Here is a 26,097-nt window from a genome sequence, read left to right on the forward strand (position 1 = left end):
AATGCTTGCTTTGGGGGTCCAGTTGTCGTGAAAAGAAGCACTCACTTGTCATTTGGCAAAATTCATGTGGAACCTTTCAGCTTGTCCTTGCCAGTTCTAGTGCCACCACACTGCAGTCCTCGAGGGACCTCAGTTGGTACCAGTGGGACAGAAGATCCACCCAGCGAAGCCCTGCTGAAATATCTGAACCAAAGAATTCTGAGCCAATCCAATGAGCCTTGTTTTAAACAACTAAGGTTTTGGAGAGAAACATTATTTAGCAATAACTATACCAGACAGTGATTTGGAAGCTAGGCTCTGGAGCTAGCTGCTTAGCCACCTTCTGGCTATTTGATCAGGAGCAAATCATGAAACTTCTTTGTCCCAGTTTCTTCTGTAAAACATGTGATGACAGTTGGGATTAAATAATTTAACACATGAGAATCCCTGTTCCATAAAACTTGGGGTAGAATGAGAATGAAAGGATGGAAGATACAAAATAATAACAATAAGATACAAAATAATTCAACTCTGTTAAAAATGTTTCTAGTGGAATCTCCAGACTCGAGTGAGCTGCCTGGGGAAGCGAGAGGCCCTTTTCCTGGGGGCCTTGCAGTTGTGCATGGGCTGTTGGTCACAGGGTTGAGGTCCTCTGTCCCATGTCTCCAGTGGAAGAGGCCCTCGTTTTGCTCCTTGCACTACTCCGAGCGGACGTGAGCTAGAGAGATAAGAAAGAAATATTCATCTGGCTAAATCGTTACGAGTTTGAGATCACCCAACATGTTCAATTTCCCATAATGTCTTCTCATCAAGCATGAATGTTCCTGGACCCATCCTCACGAGGTCAACATCACCACTTCTATAGCATCAAGGAGTCTGATGGTTTATTGATTATTGAATGGGCTGCTAACAGCAACCTCCTGCCTGTGCGGTCACCCTGGACTTCCTTGCCCAGACTTGTACAGACTGTCCTGACCTCCCAAATGCAGGAGCAAAAAGGCCCAAAACATGAAACGGATCTCAGTTCATGTGTCTCTAGCTTCCGAGACACAGAAGCAGCCCAGGTGGCCCCTGGAGGGCAGGAAAGGAAGGAGCTGCCCACTCAGAAGCTCACAAAGCAAAGGAGGCCTGGATGGAAACCATCCCATCTGCTACGATCTGATAAAGTGTCCCAGCCCTGGTCCCAAAGGCCCCGAGCCCCAAGTCACTGGCAGTTCAGCTAAACAATTCTACTAGGTCATTCTAGCGTAGGGACAGAGACACAGGAGGGCAGGGGTCCTGAGCCAGCCAAGGGCAGTCACTAGCTTCACACATGGGCCTCAAGGACAGCAATCCTGGGGCCCCAAATGAGGACAGGCTGACCCAAGAGACAGGGACAGGTGGTCACTTTGCTACTCAGTCTGCAGCCCCCGTGGGGTGCTTTAAGAGTGCTCCCCATCTGTCCCACCTCAGGGGTTAATCCCTGCCTTGTCTGAGCCATAATCATTGGGTAATCAGACAAGGCACTCCAGAAAGCCGGGCCACGGTTTTGCTGTGCTCTTTGGCTCGATTTCTCTTTCATTAGAGCAGAGAGTAGCTGACCTAGAAATCTCCTGTATGTGCTTCTGTCATCAGCTAAACAAAAGCAGACACTCCTAAGAAGCGGGCGTGTTTAGAAAGCCCAGCCCTCCCTTCCTTGCGGGTGATTTTAGTCCTGGTTGCCCGAACTAGTGAGAGCCGGAGGAGGAGATCACGTGGTCCTGCTCTTTGCTGCAAACTAAAAGGAAAAAAGAAAGAAAAAGGAAAAAAGAGGGGAAAGCCTCCTGGTATTAGCTTGGGCTAATGAGCTCACTGGTGTGTGTCCGGGAAACATCCCAGAATGAATTCATCTGCTGAGATGTCTGTCTTTTGAAAAAAGTACGCTTGTGGTGGTGGATGGCAAAGAAAACACAAATGGGAACCCCGTGAAGCCGGATCAGGGGCTAAGCCCCAAGCGAGGGAGCCCAGGAGGGGCCAGTGTCTGGGCACAAGCACTGAGCTGGGCTGTTTGGGGATTAACCCACCCTGGAGGTAAACATAGGGTTTGATTTTTTTTTTCCTTTTCCCCCAAAGGAGAGAAATCTAACATGCAAACTGCCAAGGCCCCATCACTGGTCCTCAACTGAGATGGAACCAGGTCATGTCAGTCTGGCCAAGTGGAGAGTTTCATACTGAATAAGGGTCACAGTGATGAGTCTTGTGGTCAGTGTCCAGGGCTGGCATCATGCTTGATTTCTGCCAACCTCCAGGCACACAGTAGATGCTCCATAAACTTGAATGGACACAGCTAAGTTGGCATGGGGACCCTTCCTAAGATAACCATGGTCAGGTGGTTAATTTAGTCTATTTCAAATATTTTATTGTTGTTGCTGCTTAGTTGCTAAGTCATGTCCGACTCTTTGTGACCCCTGGACTGCAGCCCACCAGGCTCCTCTATCTATGGAATTCTCCAGGTAGGATACTGGAGTGGGTTGCCATAACCCTCACCAGGGAATCTTCCTGACCCAGGGATCAAACCCACATCTCCTCCATTGGCAGGCAGATTCTTTACCACTCAGCTACCTGCGAAGCCCATTTGGAACATTTCCTAGATATAACTATTTTTTAACAGAGAATATTCTCTTTGAAGGAGAAGGCTACAGGGCATGAGAACTGGTGGGCCCAGAGGTCCTGGGATCTCCCACACAGCTCACGGAGGAGGAGGCAGGAAGGCAGGTGAACCCCTGGGGGTGGGAGGCTTCCTTCCTCGCATGGCTGGGGGTGGGTGGATGGGTGACAGATCCTGCCAGCTGTCCGCTTGAATCTCTTCTCTCCTTCCACAGTCATGGGCACGCAGCCAGGCACGGCTGAGACGGGATCTCCCACTCTCACTGTCACTAGATGCAGCTACATGCCTCGTTGTCACCAACAGACCCTGAAAGGAAGTGAAATGCACTGCGTTTCAGAGCTTCTCCCAGGGTTTTTCCCCTCCTCCCATCAGCCGGATGCAGATGGCAGCCAAACCCCAGAGAAGACGGGGGCAAGACAGCTGGGACCCTGCAGATCCTGTGGAGGAGACCGCCTCCAATGACCTGAACATCCGCCCGGGACTCGGGGGCTGAGCAAGAAGTAGTCCTCTATAGGGTTGAGTCATGATATTTGGGGAGCTATTTGTTTTAGAAGCCAGCACAATTCCAAGTAACACCTAGAACACCAAGGGAAGTAACCCACTCACCTGTGTGACTCGAAACAGGGAGACGGTGGCCCCAGAAAGAGCTTCATTGGCCTCTGATTGAGTTGATAGAGCCGCGTACCTGCTGGGGAAGAACCACACCCTTCACTGTCATCACAGCGTTCGCTTCCCCAAAGTCAAAGCCCACTTCTGGAGGGTGGGCCCTGGGCAAGATGATGGATGCTGGGTGGAAAACAGCCTGACGGTGTTGTGGGAATCTGCGGCAGCTCAGAGAGACCCAGAGGACCTGGGGTCCCCGCCATTGTGGAAAGTGTGCATAGGAATCCTAAGCTGTATGGGGTGGGGGCGGGGCAATACTACCCCAGGTGACAGCAGCAGTGGTTCAGATGCAGACGGCCAGCACCTATTCAGGGACTGTGCTCAGACTCGCTGGAACACAGAGTGTGAGAGCGACTGTTTATATATTGTGCATAGCGGATGGGACAGAGCCGGGAAACTAGAACAGGTAGGCAGACATGCGGAAGAACAGAGAAGACTCACCTTTAGAAGCTAAGTTTATTGCAAAATAAACTTTGAAGCATGTGGCTAACCCTGCACCCAGGTCAACCCCAAAGGAGCGGGGCTAGGACACCCCATGGGCTGAGCGTCCCTGTGTGTGTCCCCATGCCATCCTGGCAGGCAAGGATGAGGTAGTATCATGTGGGGCAGGGGTGGGGGAAGCAGGGGAGCTTTCTGGAATCTCTGAGACGGACGTGAAAGGGAGTCAACGACCACCCAAGGCCTCCGGGTGGTAGTGACGAGGGGACTCCCCCAGCAGAGGTGGCAGTGAGGGACAGCAGAGGGTGTGCCTGGGCTTGGAGGTGACCTGTGTCTGCTTGGAAGGCTGGACCTACCCCATGTGTGATACTGCTTCCTGGCGGGAAGCTGATTCGGAGCAGAGTTCCTTTGCCAGGCGCACAAGCTCAGTGAGGAGCCAGGGGCTTGGGCTTGGCTGGTCATTTGCAGCCCCTCCAGGCTCACATTCGTGAATTCCTGTGTCTCACCTCTGCATGCACACCTGTGGGCCCACATCTTGAACTCTGGTCTAGTTTGCATCCCCGCTAGGATTAGATGGTTCCCGCGGCCAAGCCTGGCCTTCCCCAACGTGCGCTCATCCACACAGGAAGCTTGGCGTCTATCCACATGCCCTCTGCTACCTGACCTCATTCTGCTTGTTTTTGGCCTCTCCTTTGGCCAGCTTGGTGCCAAGAGTCTGGAGAGACCCTGCCCCACCCTACAATCTGGGGTGGAATATTTTTTCTTTTTAAAAACACTTTTTATTTTATATAAGAGTACAGTTGATTAACAATGTTGTGTTTGTTTTGGACTGAATGTTCTGTAAGAGTAGCCCCAGCCAGACAGCAGACTAGGAGAAAAAGGGAATCACTGGGTTAAGTTCCCCCTGGATAATCCGGGGGTATCACAGACAGATGGCAAGACCTACTCTTCAAGCCCAGCCCCACTTTCTCGATTACACTGGCTGGCAGGGGTGCTGTCCCCTCATTGCTGGCAATTCCACAAGTGCCACTCATGACCTTGACATCTGCCAAAGGCCCCCACCTGCAGGAGCAGCCCAGGCCCCACTTGAAGTCACCAACGTGGACATCTGTGTCCAGGGTACTGGTGACCGAGCTGAAGAACGGAGGTGTGGTGGGTGCTGTCAGCACTGCTGAAAACACTTGTCCCGGGGGAAATCGTGTCCCTCCAGAGACATGCTGATGTCGTAACCCCCAGCATCTGGGGATGTGACCTTACTGGAAACGGTATTTGTAGATGTGACTAAGATGTAAATTAAGATTAGATCTTGCTGGAATGAGTGAGGTGGGCCCCTGACCCACGTGACGGATGCCCTTATAAGAAGAGATGCAGACAACACTGTGTGGATGGGGGCAGTGTTTAGCACAGAGTGTCTAGAAGCTGAGGGACGCTATGATTGCAGTCATCACCAGAAGCCACTGGAGAGGCATGGCCGCTGCCCAAATGGAGCGTTGCCTCCTGCTGCCTGGCTCCTGTGCCTGGGCCCTTGGGCATTGCAGAGAAGCACTCATTTTGCTTTCATTTTGTCTCCTGTTGGGCACTCTTGCTCCAGGATCCAGGTACAAAGCCATGGGGCCCGGGCTGAGGGGACGTCATCTGAGCAAAGACCTGTTGCGCCCAGACCAGCTCGTGTGCTGAGCTCCCCGACCACTGCAGAACCCCTATGGCTTCCTGTTCCTCGAGGCTGACCTCTGTCCCCTCAGTAGCCCCAGCTGTGCACCTGGTTAATGTGGAAAATCATGAGTCATGCTGGGCTTTTTACACCTGCATTTACTCATTAAAAATGAGTTTCTCCTCTGAATACATACATACTCAGAACAGCTATCAATCCACAGTGAAAGCTGATATTCGAGGAAGTCAGGAATCAAAATGAGAGTGAAGTGAAAGTGCTGGTCACTCAGTCGTGTCCGACTCTTTGTAGCCCCATGGACTGTAGCCCACCAGGCTCCTCTGTCCATGGGATTCTCCAGGCAAGAATACTGGAGTGGGCTGCCATTCCCTTCTCCAGGAATCTTCCCAACCCAGGGATTGAACCCACATCTCCTGCATTGCAGGTGGATTCTTTACCGCCTGAGCCACCAGGGAAGCCATCAGGAATCAAAATGTGAGAAAGAAAACATAAGGACTTCAATCTAGCTTGAGACTCTCTGTGCCAAGACCCCTCTAGCCCTCATCCTGCCAGCCCTGACCCAGAGCATCCCCTCCTCCCCCAGGAATGAGGGCAGGGGACCCCCTGCCCAGGATTCCTGCAAGGGGCACCCACTCGTGTTCTCCTGGCAGTTGTGCATGTCACCTTGTTGGTCTCACCTCACAAGAGGCCCTCGACATCTCTTGGAGGGCAGGGCCAGGCCTGGGATATGGGCCCTGGGTGAGGATCAGAGCAAAGTTGGGGCTCTCCTTGAGAGTCCCCAGAACAAGGACCTCAGGTGGGAGCACAGTTGAGGGTCTTCTCTCACATCACAGGGCTTCTGATGCTCACCTCGGAGGATAATCATGGGGTGGAATTGTAGGGGGGCAAGGATGGGGAGCTGGCATTTCCAATGGGGCTGGGGTCCAGAGCAACTAAATGGTCAGAGGATGGGAGGTGTTTGTCCCAGGTCAAGGATCACTTCAAACTTCACTGATTAAACATTATCCCTTTAAAGACCTGAAGCAAATTTAGGACAGAGCCTTCAGTCTCCCTAATAGGGATGCTGTGGCAGGGGCAGGTCCTCTGGCAGCCACTGTGGCTTGAAGCCAACATACCTCACCCAGCCTTTTCCACGTTACATTCTGGTGGCTCCACTAAGATAATCAGGGCAAAGGTGAGTTGGAAGACACCTGAGAAAAGAATTGATGGCGTTGATGGTGACAATGACAGTGGTGGGCTCCCAAATGATTCCTCATGCATTTCTCCAGTTTTCTTCTTTACTTGCTAATAATCCCTCAGCGAGGATCATCAAGTCAGGTGTCAAGGTTACCATATCAGCAGCCACTTTCAAAGTCAGAACATAGCAAAGATCTCTAGTTTGGGCTGTTATGTGGGACAAGATTTCCTTTTTTCCAGATCAAGCAGCCAGACCAAATGGTATTCAGGGACCCTGCCAGACTTTTTCTCGCCCCATAGGGGAGGTGGCTATAGACCAGCCCTGGGAGATGGTGAACAGGGCTGGCAGCAGCAGCAGGAGTCATGCCTGGGCCCTGCTGGATGGAAAAGGAGAGGGCAGAGCCTGGACTCCATGGAGCACTGTGGAGGAGGCTTGAGAGTCTCAACTGAGTGCTCTATCCTTAGCTTGGTCAGACTGGCTAATGGCTTCTGTGACTTCAGCCCCAGTATCTGGAGTCTAGGATAAAAGACAAGGTTGTACCACCGGACCAGTCAACTTCCACCTCGCAGAACTTGCACTTGCATGGCAGAGAGTTGCTTTTTGGTATCTGACTGATGGCCCATGCCTTTGGGGCAAGAATCAGAACTGCAGTAACATAGACTCCATATCCCCTGGGAGACTGTGCTCCACACTGGACAAGACGGATGTAAACAGATACCCTCTGTGCCTGGAGGGCTTGGTAGTGGTTTGTTGTTCAGTTGCTCAGTCATGTCTGACTCTTTGTGACCCCATGGACTGCTCCTCTGTCCATGGGATTCTCCAGGCAAGAATACTGGAGTGGGTTGCCATTTCCTCCTCCAGGGGATCTTCCCCACCCAGGGATCGAACCTGTATGCCCTGCATTAGCAGGCAGATTCTTTACCACTGAGCCACCTGGGCAGCCAGACTTGGTACCTCCGTGATAAAGAGGGACATGAAGAGTGTGGGAAAGGCATGAAGAGTCATGAAGTCCAGTATGGCTGATGGGAGAGATCCGCGTTTTGTGCTGGCGTGGCTTTCTTTGTCCATGTGGGGGTTTCGATCCTCGGACTGGGCTCCTGGAAAGAGCGAGCCGGGAGGAGGATTCTGAAGGTGGGTGAGACTGGATGGAATTTGCATTCCGAGATTACTGGCCTTTAATTTCTGCAATCAGCTCGCGGCTCTGCCGCAAAAAAGCCGCAGCACAAAGCCGAGCCGGCCGCGAAGTGGGTTAGGGCGTTATATAAGCCCCGGCGGGAGGGGAGACGGCCCTCTCCGCGCTCCGCAGGCGGATGCAGAGCGCGGGTGACCGCGGGCGGGCGGGGGCCGCGCTGACGCTGGGCTGCTCGCGTCGCCATGGAGACGGGCGGGCGCGGCGCGGCTGTCAGCGGCGGGCGCGCGGCCGCGGGGGGCTGCGGGAGGAAGGCGCGGGCCGCGGCCGGGACCCTCGCGGTAGAGATGGACTTGCATTGTGATCGCGCCGCCGAGCCGCCGGCCGCCGAGCCGCCGTCGGGGAAGATCAACAAGGCCGCCTTCAAACTGTTCAAGAAGAGGAAGCCGGGCGGCGCGATGCCCAGCATCTTCGGGGTCAAACACAAAGGGGACGGCAAGGGCGCGGGGCCGGCGGGGCTGGTGCGCAGCCGGACGCACGACGGGCTGGCCGAGGCTCTGGCGCTGGAGGGCGGCCGCCGCGAGGAGCCGCGCGCGGGCGGCGGGGACGGGGCGCGGCCGGGCCCCGCGGCCCCCCGGGCGGCCCCGGGAGGCGCGGGCCCGGCGGCCGGCGGCTCGGTGGCCAAGTCTCACAGCTTCTTCTCGCTCCTGCGGAAGAACGGGCGGCCCGAGAGCGGCGGGGCGGAGCAGGCCGATGCGGGCAAGGCCGGTGGCAGACAAAAGCGGGGGCTGCGGGGGCTCCTGGGCGGCGTGCGCTGGCGCAGGAAGGACCGGCGGCCCCAGGACTCGGCGCCGGCGGGGCGCGCGGGGGCTCCGGGCGGCCTGGCGCGGCCGGGCTCGCTCACCGCCAGCCTGGAGTGCGTCAAGGAGGAGGCGCCCGCGGCCGCGCGCCAGCCAGAGCCAGCAGGTGAGCCCGCGGCGGGGGAGCCCGAGCCGGCCTGCGCCCCGGGAGAGGGCGCCTCGGGGCCCGGGCGGCGCGCCGAGCGGCCCCGCGCGCCCCCCGAGCCCGAGCCGCGCGCCGGGGAGGGCCGGCCGGCCGAGGACGCCGCGGGGCCCGGGGCTGCGCCGGCAGAGACGGTGCCCCGGGCAGATTCCAAAGGCGGCCGCGCGCCCGCCGCCCCCGACCCTTCCTCGGTCGATCCGCCCTCCGACCCATCGGCCGATCGTATTTGTCTGATGTTTTCTGACGTGACTTCACTGAAAAGCTTTGACTCTCTTACAGGCTGCGGAGATATTATCGCAGACCCCGAGGACGAGGCCGGGCCCGGCTGTGCCAAGCACGCCCCCGGGCCGGGCCAGCCGGGCCCCGCCACAAAGCCGCCGGGCGTGGTGGCCTACCAGGGAGGCGGGGAGGAGATGGCGAGCCCGGCCGAGGCGGACGACTCGTACCTGCAGGAGTTCTGGGACATGCTGTCCCAGACCGAGGACCAGGGAGAGGGGCCCCAGGGAGGAGCGGCCCCGGCGGCGGCGGCTTCCGACGCGCAGGTGGCTCCAGAGACCCCCAAAGAAGCCAGGTGTGCGGAGGTGACCAAGGACGCGTCCTCGGTCAAGCGCCGGAGGCTTCACCGGGTCCCCACGGAGCTCCCCCCGAAGGAAGAGCCCAAGCACCCGGACAAGGAGCCGCAGGAAGGCGTCCCCAACAGCGACGAGGGCTACTGGGATTCCGCCACCCCCAGGCCGGAGGAGGACGGCGGCGCGAGGAAGACGGGCATCCCCAGGGACAGCGACAGCGGCGACGCGCTCCACGAGCCCTGCGCCGCCGAGCCGGATCGAAGCCCCGCGGCCCTGCCCGCCGCCCCCACTGCCAGCGAGGAGACATCCTGCTCGTCCCGGTTAAAGCCCGTGTCTCCGGTCACCATCACCTGCCCCCTGCGAACGCCGGGGAGCCTGCTGAAGGACTCCAAGATCCCGGTCAGCATCAAGCATCTGGCGAACCTGCCATCCAGCCACCCGGTGGTGCACCAGCCACCAGCCAGGAGCGAGCTGCCCAGAACCAAAATCCCGGTGTCCAAGGTGCTGGTCCGCCGGGTCAGCAGCCGGGGCTTGGCTGGGACCACCCTCCGGGCCGCGGCGTGCCACGATAGTGCCAAAAAGTTGTGAGGTCTCCGAGGCCGAGGTGGAGGGGCCGCATGTCGAGGAATACAACTTTGTCTGGAAACTGCTAGGACAAATGTTGCATCCCCAGAGAAAGGCCTTGCTGACAGTCTCCACTCAGAGCCTGGACCCAGGAGCTCTGCCCCCAGGCAGGGGAATGCTGCACAACGGGATTCCCCCTCCAGATAATTCCCTGAGGATTCTTTTCAAGCACTTTTTTCCCCTTTTTTTAACCTTTTTAAAAATCCGCCCCCCCCCACTTTCTTTTTTTTCTTTATTGCACCGAACGTTCGGAAGTCACCTTTACTTGCCTTTGCAGAAAATAAGACAACCCAACCTAAGGAAGCATCATGCCATGATATTTGGCTGTGTCACCACCCAGCGGGCCTCCAGGAACCATCTGAAGAACCAGAGAGGAGCCCTCCTCTTCCTGACACTTTACTTCCTTATTTTCCTTTTCCTTTCCAGGGGAAAAAAGAAAAAAACAAAAACAAAAAAACACCCTTTGCTGTATCACTGTGTGGGAAACACCTACAAAGCTGAAAGAGCCAGGTACTTACCCGATGAGCAGAGGCAGGACTGATGGGCAGAAAACCTGCTGTACTTTCAGTTGCTAGGTACGCAAATAGATATATATCTACCACTAAATGATCACAGAGTTTGGGTTTGGTGGGTTTATTTAGATCATTTGTTTGGGGAGAAATAAAAACCTCAGCAGAGCAGGGTTTTTTTTTTTTTTCCCTCTCTCTCTCTTTTTTTATTTCCCCACCCAGTGCAGAGATGAGGACCAGGGCAAGATTTCACTAAATGCCAACAGACACAGTGTTTTAGCATTTATGAACTGTAACCTTTTCATGTGTAGATAACGCATCTTTTACAGATTATCCAGCTGTTAACCTTTTATAATCTGTCAGTAACCTCCAGTTTAAAATCTGGTTTTATAGCTAGACACCGTAACCGCTCCCAAACCATGGATGTTCTTTTATGTACTGTAAACAGAAGCAGTTCTCTTTTTGTTTTATAAGGGTTCTCTGCCTTTCAGTGTAGGGGAAAAAAAAAATCTATTGTGTTGATGTCCCAAAGGAATGCCTTGTCTTGGGTAAAAGTCTGTTTCTCACCCTGGACCCTGGTTTTCAGAGATTTTTACCTTGGTTATAAAAATTTCAGATTCAACCGTGTCTCAGTATGAGGAGTCCAAAACGAGGAATACGTAAAGAAAAACAATAGAAAATGTAGTTTTTTCATTGACTTCTTCTTTATGTCTTAGGACTGAGCCACATATGTTAAGAATATGACACTGGGAAACTTACGTATCGTTAACATTGTGTGCCAAGATTATTTTTGAAAAGTGGTTTACTTATATGTGTGTTTTCTGTTATTTTAGATGAAGCATTTATTTCAGAAAGGGTTACCATATGCCTCGATAGTTTGAATGATAAACTGAAGTCTTTCCTAGAATGCTATTAGGGTCTAATGGTTATAAAATATCTTCTTTGAAACATTTCAGTGTATTTAATCAAAAGATCAGAGCTTCTACTAGGAGATGGTTCATGGTATCGGGGAGATTCGTATTCAAGTGAAACCACACACACATAAAAGACATGCACGATTCTCTCCAACTCTCATTTTCCAGGGAGGTTCCCTAAGTAATGAACTGATAGTACATGCTTGTTAAGTTTGTTTTCTGTTTTATAAAAGAAAGAATAAGGCAAGTATATGAAGATCTATTTTAATAATATGAAAGAAGTCACAAAATAAACAGACATCAAAGGGATAAAAATCCTAGCCAATAGCACAAAGCAGGTTGTTCCTCATTTTAAACCTGCAATGACTCCATTAGAAGAGGTGGTAGAGATTGACTGAATTTACTTATTATTCAGATTACTGGCTTTTCTTGCGTCGTGTCAGATCCTTAATGTTATTTCAAAGTAGTGTTTTAATATTTAATTTCCTATGTCTGTCGATGAGATCTCGTAGGCTGACATAGCCTTAAGCACTCTGAATACACCACCAGGAATTCATAAAGCAGCTCACACGTGCTCACGCACTCAGCTGTGCACAACCAACAGACAAAGGCGTTCACCATGAACTTGGAGATGTCTTAGAGATTAGTTTTGTCTTGAGAAAGGGATTTGAATTAGATTCAACACTGATCATACTACTTAGACTCAAAATATGTCCATTTCCCCCTAGTGAAGGGGAGGGAACATAAATTTTATTTCTAGCTGTAAAACAAAGGATCTTTATTTTCTTCCTGTGCATCTTCTTGCAGGGGTTATAGTCTCCCCAGCCTGAATCCCTGACAGAGTTCTGTTTGTTCAGTAGCACAGGGAAGGTAGAAAGCCCTGAAGGACTGATGAGAATATTGTAATAGGAGGACAACCTATTTATCTATTTTGTAAGTACTGGAACAAACTAGTTTTGCTTTCACAGTTTTGGGACTTGTTTCTACATTTGTACCTCTGTGTTGTGTCTTCTTTTATTAGCAAAGAAAAATGTCAGTAAAGTTTACCTTAATTTCCCCTTGCCTGTCAGTGAAACATTTATACAGGATTTAAACTATTTTTTTCCGTTATTTTCCCATATATTTTCCTTTTTTTAAAACTATCTTTAAGAATTCCATCCACACTAGTCAAATGAAAGATTCAGGCAATGAATAAAATGGCCTCAGTCACTGATGGGAAATCAAGACCAATGTAGGGAGCTATGTCTTAACCTTTTCCAACCACAGACAAGGGATTGTCATGCCTTTTTGTGCCAAGGGCTACTTTCTCTTAGTCATGTTCATAGAGATTGTATTCTAGAATTTTAGTAGATTTACATTCCAGTAATTATTAATGCTCTTACCTAATTTGGCCATAGTTGCTGTTTTTTAAAGGAAAGGATTGGATATGGGCTGCTGACACCTTTCCTGTGAATCTATGATGCTAAGATAGTTGGTTGAGACCCTTTAGTCAAAGAGTTGGCCAAATTCTGTAGGAAAAAGTCAAATCAATTGTTTTGTTGTTCATTTGCTAAATCATGTCTGACTTTCTGCCACCGCATGGATTGCATCGTGCCAGGCTCCCCTGTCCTTCACTGTCTCCTGGAGTTTGCTCAAACTCATGTCCACTGAGTTGGTGATGTCATCCAACCGTCTCATCCTCTAGGTCCAAATCAATTGTTGCCCCTCCATTTATCAGTCATTTTAACAACTTGGCACAAAGACAGCCTGACTTCAGCATCTGTTACCTAGGCAGTGTGGTTCGAACCCCTGTGCTTCTTACTAAGGTTTTCTTGCTTCCATTAGCCCTAGAGCATTTTGAATCATCGCTAGAGGAAATAGATTTGCATTATGTCATCTAATAACAACAATGGAATGTAGAACATTAAAGACTTCCTTTAGCTCCATTTCCCACAAATTATCTGCCTATTTAAATACAAATTGTGTGATGTCTATGAAAGTGATAACTCAGGAGTTTAAGGGTTTATTCATTAATCTCAGAAATAGTTTTCAGGTATTGGCACTTGCATGAATATTCACATAACCCTTTACCTTCACAGTTGTCAGAGTAGAAAGATGGTATTAGGGTTGGCGGTGTCTTTGGCTGAACTTTGAGTTTCTGTTATTTACTTTCTTTGTCAGATTAATTTTCAGCAACCTTTTACAGTTAATTTTGGCTGAAGAGACTGCTTTGCGAGCTTTCTGATCTCTCCTTTGGTTTCCATCCTGTTTCCGTGGTGACCTCAGGGAGCAGTACTGGGATGCTGTTCACCGTGTTCGCCTGTTTTGACACTTGCACAGTGGAGCTTGGTCCTCCCTCACATTCTAGATTTCTCTCTTACATTAAGACTATGTGGATGTGGCCCCCTGTGCTTGCCTTCTACATTCACATGTATACTCAGCTCCCCTTATCACTGATAAAAAATTAATCCAAGAATCTTACACCATTAAGCATAAGGAAAAAGCATCACAGTTACCTGTTTTTTCCTACCACTGCTGTTGTTGTTCAGTCACTCAGTCATGTATGACTCTTTGCGACCCCATGGACTGCAGGACACCAGGCTTCCCTATCCGTCATTACCTCCCAGAGCTTGCTCAAACTCATGTTGACTGAGTCAGTGATGCCATCCAACCATCTCATCCTCTGTCACCCCCTTCTCCTCCCACCCTCAGTCTTTCCCAGCACCAGACACATTTCCAGTGAGTCAGCTCTTCACATCAGGTGGCCAAAGTATTGGAGCTTCAGCTTCAGCATCAGTCCTTCCAATGAATATTCAAGGTTGATTTCCTTTAGAATTGACTGGTTTGATCTCCTTGCTGCCCAAGGGACTCTCAAGAGTCTTCTCCATCACCACAGTTGGAAAGCATCAATTCTTTGGTGCTCAGCCTTCTTTATGGTTCAGCTCTCACATTCATATGTGATTGAGGATGGCCCATTAGAAGTACCTGGGTGAAATAAGAGGAGAAACTGAAATACCCCTGCCCAATTCTTGCTTCCCTTCCACTAGCCAGGCAGACTGAGGGATGAACAGCACAGTTCTTATTTAGGAGTCTTCAATTTTGTATGCACAAATATTTAAAAGGAGTTTAGGAGCCAGAGACTAACAGGGCAGCCTGGTTTCTCAGGTGGGAAAACCAGAGGCCAGCATTTATTAATACTTGTTGAAGGTGATTTGGGCATGTGGTCCCTCCTCAAGGCAGACCCTGTCCTGCTCTGAAGGTTGTCTGAAGGCCTCCGTGCATTGCCTCTCACAGCCTTTTCACTGTGAGGACCATGGAGAGGAGGCAATTTGTTGCAACACTAGCCACTTCTGAGGAAAGTTATCTCCCCAGACAGTGTTTCTAAGGACTGATTCAGAATGATCATTTCATGATTATGGAAAGCAATTCTTTCTCAAACTGAAAAACAAAAGGTTAAAATAGCCAATAAGCCTCCAGAATTTAAAGTGGGCACATCTGATTTTTATATTTACTTTAACTCAATGCAACACATATTCAAGGGGCTTATACTGGATCTCGTGCTTAATAAAAACCCATTCAGTTCGGAGTTCACACATAGCTGTACTGGAATCAGACATTCTTAATATTCATTAGAAACACCTTTATTTCATTTATACTTTTATTTATTTATTTTGCTGATAGTCTGTGGGTTGGAGCAGAATGCAGTGAGACTGAACAAGGGCAGTATGGATTAAGTCAAACATATTCTTCTAAAAGGGCTTTCCAGGTGGCACTAGTGGTAAAGAACCCACCTGCCAGTGCAGGAGACATAAGAGACGCAGGTTTAATCCCTGGGTTGGGAAGATTTCCTGGAAGAGGGCCTGGCAACCCACTCTGGTGTTATTGCCTGGAGAATCCCATGGACAGAGGAGCCTGGCGGGCTACAGTCCAGAGGGTCTTAAAGAGTCAGACACGAATGAAGCAACTTAGCACGCACACACGTATTCCTCTAAAAATAAAAATAGTAATTATACAAACAATTAACATTTGTCAAGTACTTACTTCATGCCAACTCCTTCCAGGAGCTTTATAAATATTTACTCAGTCCTCTCACAGCCATGTGGGTTAAGAGATATTACCTCCCTCACAGAGCATATCTAATTCATCCTTTTGGTTTACTTCTATCCCATTCATTCCATCCACACCTCTCTTTTTCTCTCTTCACCCAGGACAAGGATAGACACTCTTTAATGGTTTACAGTAATACAAGCGCTAAGAGCTGCTAAATCTCGTCAACAGCTCACTTTCAACAGAGAAAGAGCTCATGCATGTCATGCAGTTGAGAATGGGTTTTGTGTCCAAAATGGTGGTATTCAGCATCATTCTGGGGGAAGGCTGCTGCTGGGTACCATTTAGAGTCAGACAATCCTCCTTGCTTGGGAGGGATCCGCACCTTCTTGGGATTAACTTCAAAAGTGTAGACAGACCTCTCTTCTGTTGTCATGGTGATACTTCTGCTCTGATAGGATTTCAGTCATGCTGAGCACGTTTCACTTGTTTTTCTACCTTAAGCCCAGTCTAGGCTGGTTCTGGGTATCCTGTGTTGTTTGTTGAACTAGTAGCTGGTGGAGTGACGCCCACCTCAACATGATTCTGAATTGCAGAGACAAACTCCTGGCTCTTTCGAAAGTAGTACATCCCACGTTCTGTCTCTGGTCATTGAACGCTGGCCTGGATTTTCTAATTTGTTCTTTCATTCAACTAATATTTCATGCACACCTCTAAGTCTAAACCTATGCTGTGCATTTATTGTGAGCTGAGATGGTGCTCTGTTTTCATTGACATTCTGTCCACAAGAATCAGGCAAGGTGGGGCTTGGTTCTGTTCTATGGAGGAGGAAAAGGTAAAATACCTTTTCCTTTTGGAAAATGGCAGCAATTTAGGAGCCACTGACAGACTCTGGACCAGAAATCTAACTCTATTGCTTGTGCTTTAATTATAAGTCTCTTTTAGACATCTGATTAAATTTATGTATGATTTAGTTAAGAAACTGATCAAAATTCTGAACTGCAAGAGTCAAACCAGATTTTTATGATGGTGGATATCATTAAAAGGATGACTGTTTCAGTTAAAAGTGGACTTGATTTTTTTTTTTTAATTATTTGATGGCCTTTGTACACACATGTCTGAAAGGAAGATCTTGGAGCTAGCAGGGTTGTTTTTTTTTTTTCCTCACTTGGCCAGTCAAAAATTTAGGCCATATCCACCAATTACTGCATGCTAGCAGGTCTGCATTAATCTGATGACTGCTTTGTCAATAATGAAAACCAAGAAAAGCAATTTCAATAGTGAATTTGGCAGGTTACAACCTGTTTTCTTTCACTCTGATTCTGTGAAGTTGCAAGTGTCAATGTTTAGGGAAAATCATTTTGAAATGCATCACTGTCACAATTAAAGAGATTATTTTATTCATATATGGGCTGCCCACGCTTGATGAAATGCTTTTTTAATGAGAAGCAGTGAAAGAATTTAATCACAGGTGATCATTGTGTTGAATAGTAAACTGGGGTAATTTTTGGAAGTTATTCAATAATTAGGTAGAGTAACTTTCTGCTCTATGTGAGATCATTTTTAATAAAACATAACCTAGGTCACTGGTTGTTAGAGGCATAATAAATTTTCTCAGATCCCTACCTAATACACTAAAAAAGAAAATACTAAAAATAACTGATCAAATGACACAGGGGCATTAAATTGACACACAGGAAAGACTCGTTATCATGTCATAAAATGAAATGGACCCAGGATGCCTGGAGGAATTAGTAAACCTTCTCAAATATGCCCCACTATAGAGTTATTTCTAAATAGAAGAGGAAAAACTCTAACAAAATAATGTCTAACATTGTATACATTTAGATGAACATGAAGGATCAGATGGTGGTATTTTTTTCCAAGAATATCAGGGGAAATGGTTTAGATGTTATAGACAAAATAAATTCCTGTCATCTTTTAATGGACTCCAGCTACATACCATGCTCATTGCTAACTTCAGTTTTGCCCAAGTTATTTATAGAAAATATCTCGGTGTAATATAGGGAATTGCAGGTTGTTGAAAATAAAGACAAAGAAAATCCAAATAAGAAACTCCATATTTCTAAAATTAGTTTTCCTGAAAGTCAAACATATCTCTGAGGACAAGCTTTTGGCTGTATTATTTTTGTGCACAGGAGGAAAGTTGTTAGTAGGTTTATAGATATTATTTTTATAATAGAATGTTAAACTCTCCCAACATCAGAAATTGTCTCCTAAAATTACTCTATGTTTTTAAGACTTGTTTTTAAAAAGGATTCTAAATAACAATAGGGTCTTTTCTTTTTCTCCTCTCCAATGGTTTAATGGGATAGATGAACCAATGTTTATATTTTTAAACCTGTAAATATTTTATTTTGGGTATTTTGTATATTTGTTGATATAATTCCATTTCGTGCAAATGTACCACTGTGCATGTTGCTGGTTTTGATAGTCACTCTTAATGAACGTAGGAAGCTTGGACTAATAGCACTTTTCTTCATTCAAACATCTTAAAATGAAAGTACAGCACTGCCATTTTAAATGTGTTTAATTCGGTCAATAAATTTTGTTGCTTCTTTACATTAAACATGAATTCTTTGGTGGTTATTTTTCCGGGATAAATTTTATTTCCACTCTCTTTTAATTTTTAGAGTTTATACTAGTGATGACAATAATGACCATGTGATGGGAGTATGTGTGGTGGTGTGTGTGTGGTGTGTGTGAAGTGTGTATGGTATGTGTGGTATGTGTACGATGGGTGTGTATGTAGTGTGTGTAGTGTGTGTGTGTTGTGTGTGCAGTGTGTGAAGTGTGTGTGTGGTGTGTATAGTATGTGTGAGGTGTGTGTATGTAGTGTATATGTGTGAGGTGTATGTGAGGTGTGTGTGTAGTGTGTAGTGTGTGTGATATGAGTGAAGTGTGTGAGGTGTGTATGGTGTGTGTATGTAGTGAATGTGTGTGGTGTGTGTGTGGTGTGTATAGTATGTGTGAGGTGTGTGTATGTAGTGTATATGTGTGAGGTGTATGTGAGGTGTGTGTGTAGTGTGTGTGATATGAGTGAAGTGTGTGAGGTGTGTATGGTGTGTGTATGTAGTGAATGTGTGTGGTGTGTGTGTGGTGTGTGATGTGTGTGTGGTGTGGGTGCAGTTTGTGTGTGTGGTGTATATGTGTGGGGTGTGTGGTGCATGTGTGCTAAGTGTAGTGTGTACGTTTGACCAACAGGAGGCCCATATTTCTTTCTACACTTTGTGAACAGGTGAAAAGTTACTGTTTGGCTTGAGCAAATGCCTTTGGAAAGCTTGTTTGTTATTCTAACTGTGGTCTGATTTCTGAGCCTTTACTAGGAAAATCTCTGTTCCTTATAATCCCCTGTGAGCTGGGCTCACCTGCTGCGTGTGACTGTAGGCAATAGCGAATTAGAATCTTTCTGAAGAGCTGTTTTCAGTTTTGTTTGAGGGGTATGTTTTCACAGAATCTGACTAGTAATTCAAATCCAAGGACTTCTGAAACTTAATGTGATGAATAATGAGGTTGCACCACTTTGTTTGAAAAATAAGAATTCAAGTCTGCCTAGATTGTCTGAAAGTCTACTTCTCTTAGAATGGGCTTGTCCATACTGCAGTTGCTTACATTTCTCTTAAATAAGAAGAAAAACTCAAATTTATCTATAGAACACAATGAGCATACACTTCCAAAGGGAGCTGTGATTCGTCACAAAGAAGAGTCACAGTAAGTGGACACAAGGCCATAAACAGTGAGACCTGAGACTCACTAAATCTCGCCGCCCTGTCTGCTCCCCCTTCTCCCAGCTGTCCTCGACCCTCCTCTTTCTGCTTTTCCCAGAATTCAAACAGAAGGCACCTCGCAAGAACAAACCAAATTCCTCTTTCGTGAGGAAATAAGTAAACTAAAGCCCAGGGATGCTGTGCCTTTCCTGAAGTCTCTGAGGTGGTGAGGTTGGTAAAAAGAGACAGAGTTTGGGAAACAGAATCCAATTTGAATTCCAGGCTTCCCTGGTGACTCAGACAGTAAAGAATCCGCCTGCAATGCTGGAAACCTGGGTTTGATCCTTGGGTTGGGAAGATCCCCTGGAGGAGGGACCAGCTACCCGATCCAGTATTCTGGTGTGGAGAGTCCCCATGGACAGAGGAGCCCGGTGGGCTACCTCCATGGGGTGGAAAGAGTCGGACATGACTGAGAAACTTTCACTTTCACTTTGGACAGTTACCAGCTGTGTGAATTCAGGCAGTTTGCTGAACTTCTCTGAGCCACAGTTTCCTGCTCTATAAAAGGAGGGTAATGAGATTTAATCTACACTGTAGTTGTACCATGATTAACTTTCAGAAAGGCACGTGTCAAAGACATAATACATATTTTTGTATATGTTAATTTAGCTCGTTCTGTTTTTCTAAAAGGGACATTTATAAAAATTAAAACTTGATGGGTTGGAGTTGAACTTTTCTTGAACAGAGAACTTGCTTTAATTGATGAAGAGAGTGAAGCCTGCCGAGAAGGAGAGAGGTCTGAGTGTGTTATTCTGAGACACATCGCTCTGAAATGAAAAGCCTACGTGTGTTTAGGAGAGATTCAGGGACGACACCTTGTCTTTGTGGAGGACATCAAGGATGGTTGCTGAGTTGGCAGCCTCAAGAGCCGTGACCAGACCCATGGTGGTCAAGACAGTTATCTAAATGTTGGGTCACAAACAGTCGGACATGACTGACTGACTGACTGAGTACCCATACACAAATGTTGAGTCTCCAGCTGGCATAGAGGGCGGTGGTGCCCAGACCTTACTTAGCACTGTGGATTTTGGTGCTTGACTTTACAAACCCCCTCCCCATTACCAGACAATGGTTACCTAAGGACTCTTAGTGGTCCTGCTCAACCATTGGTTGGAGCTTCAGGGCCCCTCCCACGGGCAACCAACTGTCAAGAAGCAACCGTTAGTGGTCCTGCTCAGCCATTGGTTGCAGCTGCAGTAGCCCCTCCCACGGGCAACCACCTGTCTAGGAGCGACTGTTAGCAGCCCATTCTGTCAACCGTCAGTGGAACAGTGGTCCTCAAGAGGAGAGTGAGGTAAGAGGCGGACCCCAGCGTTCTTCCTGGGGTCCTTCTGGTTCACCTGGCCTAGGGCCAGCAGGTGAGCTGGGGCAGCCCAGGAAACAGGTTGGGGGCTGTGTTCTGCGGGGCTCCAGAGCCCTCACCAGGGCCGCCCTCTGACCAGGGCCCAGACCCTGAAGTGCTTACTCTTTCCCCATCCCTGCCTCTGCCACCTCACAGCATAGACATAAGCATGCATCCTTCTGGACCTGGCCTCCACTATATGGCTGCCTGAGGAGTCCGAGGGCCTGTTGGGTTGGGAGCCTGTCTCCCTCAGGGGTGACAGCTGGCAGGGTCTGGGGACCTTGCCCTGAGGGAGCTGCCAGCTGAGCTCTTCCTCCTCTCAGTCAGGACTGGGACCTGGGAGGGCAGCAGCTGTGCTTGGGACCTGGCTTTTTCTTGTCCAAACAGGGACTAACATTTGGTTACCTGACCATGATCTGACCTCAAGAATAAAGGATCGGATAGCAAGGGGTTTATAACAATCATGCCCCTCCCTCACCTTTCCTAGAAAAGGGCTTTGGTGAAAGTTTTTGGGGAGTTTGGGCTTTTTCAGGCACAGGCACCCAACTCCTCATGTTTTGGAATGGTTTGGCCTCACTGTGCATGGGGCACATGGACAGGCGTTTGGGTAAAACAGGGTTGTGTGTATGTTAGTTACTCAGTTGTGTCTGATTCTTTGCAACCCTATGGACTGCAGCCAGTCAGGTTTCTCTATCCACGGGGTTCTCCAGGCAAGGGTACTGAAGTGGCTTGCCTTGCCCCCTCCAGGGGATCTGCCTGACCCAGGGGTTGAACCTGCATCTCTTATGTCTTCTGCATTGGCAGGTGGGTTCTTTGCCACTAAGCCACTGGGGAAGCCCTTTGGTGTTTTGGTAACACAGCTGCCAAATGTCCAGACATTGGGAAGCAATTACTACTTAGTGAAGATTATGCCAAATAGACACAACTAAGGTCTCCAACTTCAGGGAAATGGTCTGTACAGAATTACACAAATGTAAGGACTAAAGATGGAGAAGGCAATGGCACCCCACTCCAGTACTCTTGCCTGGAAAATCCCTTGGACGGAGGAGCCTGGTAGGCTGCAGTCCATGGGGTCGCTAAGAGTCCGACATGACTGAGTGACTTCACTTTCACTTTTCACTTTCCTGCATTGGAGGAGGAAATGGCAACCCACTCCAGAGTTCTTGCCTGGAGAATCCCAGGGACGGGGGAGCCTAGTGGACTGCTGTCTCTGTGACCGCACAGAGTCGGACACGACTGAAGCGACTTAGCAGCAGTAGCAGCAAGGACTAAAGAGCCTCTTGATGAAAGTGAAAGAGGAGAGTGAAAAAGTTGGCTTAAAACTCAACATTCAGAAAACTAAGGTCATGGCATCTGGTCCTATCACTTCATGCCAAATAGATGGGGTAACTGGAAACAGTGTCAGACTTTATTTTTTGGGGCTCCAAAATCACTGCAGATGGTGACTGCAGCCATGAAATTAAAAGACACTTACTCCTCGGAAGGAAAGTTATGACAACCTAGACAGCATATTAAAAAGCAGAGACATTACTTTGTCAACAAAGGTCCATCTAGTCAAGACTATGGTTTTTCCAGTAGTCATGTATGGATGTGAGAGTTGGACTATAAAGAAAGCTGAGCACTGAAGAATTGATGCTTTTGAATTGTGGTGTTGGAGAAGACTCTTGAGAGTCCCTTGGACTGCAAGGAGGTCTAACCAGTCCATCCTAAAGGAGATCAGTCCTGGATGTTCATTGGAAGGACTGATATTGAACCTGAAACTCCAATACTTTGGCCACCTGATGCAAAGAGCTGACTCATTTGAACAGAACCTGATGCTGGGAAAGATTGAGGGCAGGAGGAGAAGGGAATGACAGATGAGATGGTTGGATGGTATCACCGACTCAATGGACATGAGTTTGGGTAAACTCCGGGAGTTGGTGATGGACAGGGGGCCTGGTGTGCTGCAGTTTATGGGGTCGCAAAGAGTCGGACACGACTGAGCGACTGAACTGAACTGAAGGTTATTTCTCAAGCTTCTCACTTTGAAAGAAAATGAGAACCTATACATTTGACACCTTTGCTTCTTGTCTTTGCTCATCTCCCAGGCCCTCCACTTGGGCGCACAAGAACTGAGTGAGAATCTAGAAAGATCTTTCTTTGTTAGCAGCTAGCCCCTCAGTGTTTCCTGGAAGACACCAATTCCTCATCGATCTATGTCACGTACTTATTTCCAGATGGCAAGGTGCTTCTTAACAAGTGTCTAAATCTTTCTTCTGCCCACGGGACTGCATTTCACAAGCCTCCTGTCACATATTGTCTTACTCTTGGCCTGATGCCACACTCACCAAGAGTGTCTTACTCTTGGCCTGATGCCACACTCACCAGGATGTGTCTGGTTGGTGTGTGTCCTAGAGTTTCTTCTCAGTGGGGGACCCATCCACTGGCAAGTCCAAGCCGAGAATTTTGCTTCAGAGAGTCCTGACCTCCCAACAGTAATCCGCCTCCACCTATAGGTCTTTAAACAGCAGTAACAGATGAAACCCTACTTGGCTCCACCTTTCCCCAAGGTGTAAGTTTCCCCATTCCAAGGACTTGTATCTTCTAATGGATCTCTTCTTTTCAGATTGTTTTTGGTTGAAATCTTTCCTTCTTTCTTACTATCCTCTTTGCTTTTTGTTCTCTTAATAACCTTCTTGCCTACTGATCTTTAACCCAGAATCACCTTCTCAACAATTCATTTGTTCTCCTTTAGGGAAAAATCAATGTACTGTCTGCTTTATCTGGGAGGCTTGTCCTGAGAGTTGTGCTGATAAACTAGTGTAGTCAGGGATTGTTGTATAAAGAACATGCCTAGTTTTTGTTCCTTTATGGGAGATAGCCTTGAAATCCTTGGAATTTCCTGAGTGATAAGAGTGTCTTTGTTGTTCACGGTGGGTCTTCCAGCTGCACCTGAGTTTATGTAATGAGCTGACTCAGCATGGGGACTGATCACCCAGAAAGACTGGCCACGTGATTGGGGGGTTGGGGCTCTGAGCCCCATGATATGAGCTACCCTCCTGACTTCCATGGAGGGGAAGGGGCTAGAGACTGAGTTCAACCATGTGGCCAATGACTGAATCACCTGTGTAATGAGCCCCAGTCAAATCCCTGGACACTGGGGCTTCTTGGTATAGCCTCCTGGTTGGTGAGCAGAGAAAGAGCACAAAATTGCTCAGTTGTCAGAAGTGGACTGCAGCATTGCAAGGACACAATTAAAAGAAAGCCTCGATTCTATCAGCCCCAAATAAAACCTTATCAAAAGTTATTTTTATTATGTTATCTATAATAAAAGAAATAAAAATTGATACTATGGTCTTATAGCTTATATACCTAGTTGATCTAACAGCTATGCTTGATGCTGAGTTAATTTTAGGAGACTTTCTCTGAGCCTTTAAAGATTTATTGCTTATGGCTTTAACTGGATAGTCCTCAGAGGTCCACTGGGAGGACCAGATCCCCTCAGCCTTTGGGCAGCCTGGCAGTGTCTGGAGTGACTCACCAGACTCTGGTTTGGAGGTCTGTAGAGTGTGGCTGGGGCAGAGGATGGGGGTCATGACATCATCATATGGTACCCGCAGGTCTGAGGGTGGATGAGAAAACCTGGGCTCCCTGCCATGATAGAAAGAGCAGGCAAGGTGACCCAGGCTCAGTCACCTGCTGCCCATTTGATGGACAAAGGGTGGAGCTATGCAGTGGCATTTCTGGACTGGAAAGGGCAGGGAGCTGGGCTCTACAGCCCAGGGTGCAGTCAGATTTGGGGTAGAGGAGACCAGGTGGGCCCAGTGCTGTCTGTCCACCCACCTAGAGTGCTTCTGTCTGTTTCTGACTGAGGACACTTTCCGCAGAGTGACTGCCCCCAGTATGAATGCTTTCACACCCACGAGACAAGCAAAGGAGAGCTTCTACATTTCAAAGTTGTTAGTGTCAAAAAGTCCAATTGGGTTCAAAATCCACTTGCTCTTCTTCTGAGAACTTCCATCATGAAAGAAAAGGCTGAGCTCTTGACTTTTAAAATCTAATCTCAACCGTTATAAATGTTTGAAAGCTTTGCAAAATGGTTTTCAATTTTTTATCACCCATCTGCATGAACACATTTTCTCCCTGATGGTGACTGTCATGGGTTTGAAAAGAAATGTGGAGCCAAGTAAGGCTGAAACCCTGAAAGATACAAACCACATCCAGGAGAGCAACCTGGACTTTCTCAGCTAAGTTCTTGAAGAAATTTTATAGAAAAGTTTTATAGAAAATCAGTGTTACATATTTTCCCTGATACTTCCTATCTTATTTTTTTGGCATAACTGTATAATATGATGAAAATGTAATTTTTTTTTTTTTTTACCAAGTCCCCTGTGGTTGTCCGCAGGCTCTCCCTACTTCCTCCCCGACAGTAGCATGGCCAGGTTGTCATTTTCTATAGGGGCTTCGAAGGGAAAAGCATGGGGTCCAGCTATCCTCAGTCAGGAGATGCCCAGACTCAGGTGAGAGTAACTCATATTTTAGGGAAACTCAAAGTCTCTATAATTTCAGTTATCCACTCTATTTCATATCAGAAAAATCCATTAATATTGTTCCCTCCCCCATGAACTGTTAGATTGTAACATCCCCAACACCATAAATCTTAGCAGATTCTCGTGTGATGAGTAACAGTGAACACAAATAAACACACAAGTTTAATACGTTTTTAAGTGAGAGAAATGACTAAATATTTCAATAGAAGATCTCAAGGATTAAGAGTTCTGTTCCTGGGGCTTCCCTGGTGGCTCAGCGGTAAAGAGCCGGCCTGCCAATACAGGAGACACAGGTCCAATCCCTGATCTGGGAAAAATCTCACATACCATGGAGCAACTAACCCTGTGCACCACGACTACTGAGCCTGTGCTCTAGGGCCCGGGAACCACAACCACTGAGCCCACAGGCCACAGCTACTGAAGCCTGACTGCCTGGAGCCCATGCACCACAACAGGAGAAGCCACTGCAGTGAGAAGCCTGCACACTGTGGCTGAGAGTAGCCCCTGTTCACCGCAATTAGAGAAAGCCCGTGCACAGCAGTGAAGACCCAGTGAAACCAAAAATAAATAAATAAATCTAAAAAATGAGTTCTGTTCCTGGAGAAGCAGTAGTAAATATATTTTAAAAATATGGACAAAAACACCCATGTCCACCCTTTTGACAAGGTGAACTGGATTATCCACTAGTGAATACATGTAATCCCATTTCCAGCAGAGGATCAGAAGTGGTGGGAGTCATTTCTGGGTGTTGTTTATTGTTGTCTTAGACCAAAAAGGAAACCACAGTGCCTTCTCCTTCTCAAAAATCCCTTGTGGCCTGGACAGTATCCTTCAGTGACTTGAATTTCGGATGAAAATGATCAGAGAAGCAGGTCCTCCATCAAGGCAGCACTCGAAATCACAGAAGTAGTTGAGGTTATCCAGAAGGAATGTGGACCAGGAGGCGGGAGACAGAATTCTGGTGTGATGGACAGCCCTTAAATTAGCCTTCCCAGCATTGCTCTCCCCACTTTGGTAACAATGTACTGTTTTCTGGGGGAGCACTTCCATGCCCTCCCATCAGTCTGACTTGTTCAAAAAGAGACAGCCCCACATTCTGGAACCAGGGCTGGA

At 48.0% G+C, this 26,097-nt stretch overlaps 1 protein-coding gene across 2 annotated transcripts; it reads left to right on the forward strand.

Moving 5' to 3' along the window:
* The first annotated feature begins 7,874 nt into the window (after positions 1-7,874).
* On the forward strand, positions 7,875-17,878 carry AMER2 (APC membrane recruitment protein 2). Of its 2 annotated transcripts, XM_070380508.1 has the most exons (2): positions 7,875-8,647; positions 8,963-17,878. In XM_070380508.1, the coding sequence occupies exons 1-2, from the start codon at positions 7,927-7,929 to the stop codon at positions 9,838-9,840; spliced, it is 1,599 nt and encodes a 532-aa protein (XP_070236609.1). In that variant the 5' UTR covers positions 7,875-7,926; the 3' UTR covers positions 9,841-17,878. The 2 variants fall into 2 exon arrangements, with proteins under 2 accessions (XP_070236609.1, XP_005888807.2); XM_005888745.3 differs by having other exon boundaries at positions 7,875-17,878.
* Positions 17,879-26,097: the final 8,219 nt, after the last annotated feature.

Source organism: Bos mutus, chromosome 12, assembly GCF_027580195.1.
Source record: "Bos mutus isolate GX-2022 chromosome 12, NWIPB_WYAK_1.1, whole genome shotgun sequence".
NCBI classification, from domain to species: domain Eukaryota; kingdom Metazoa; phylum Chordata; class Mammalia; order Artiodactyla; family Bovidae; genus Bos; species Bos mutus.

Coding starts and splice junctions, on each gene's coding strand:
- AMER2 (XM_005888745.3), top strand. CDS start 7,927: ATGGAGACGGGCGGGCGCGGCGCGGCTGTCAGCGGCGGGCGCGCGGCC.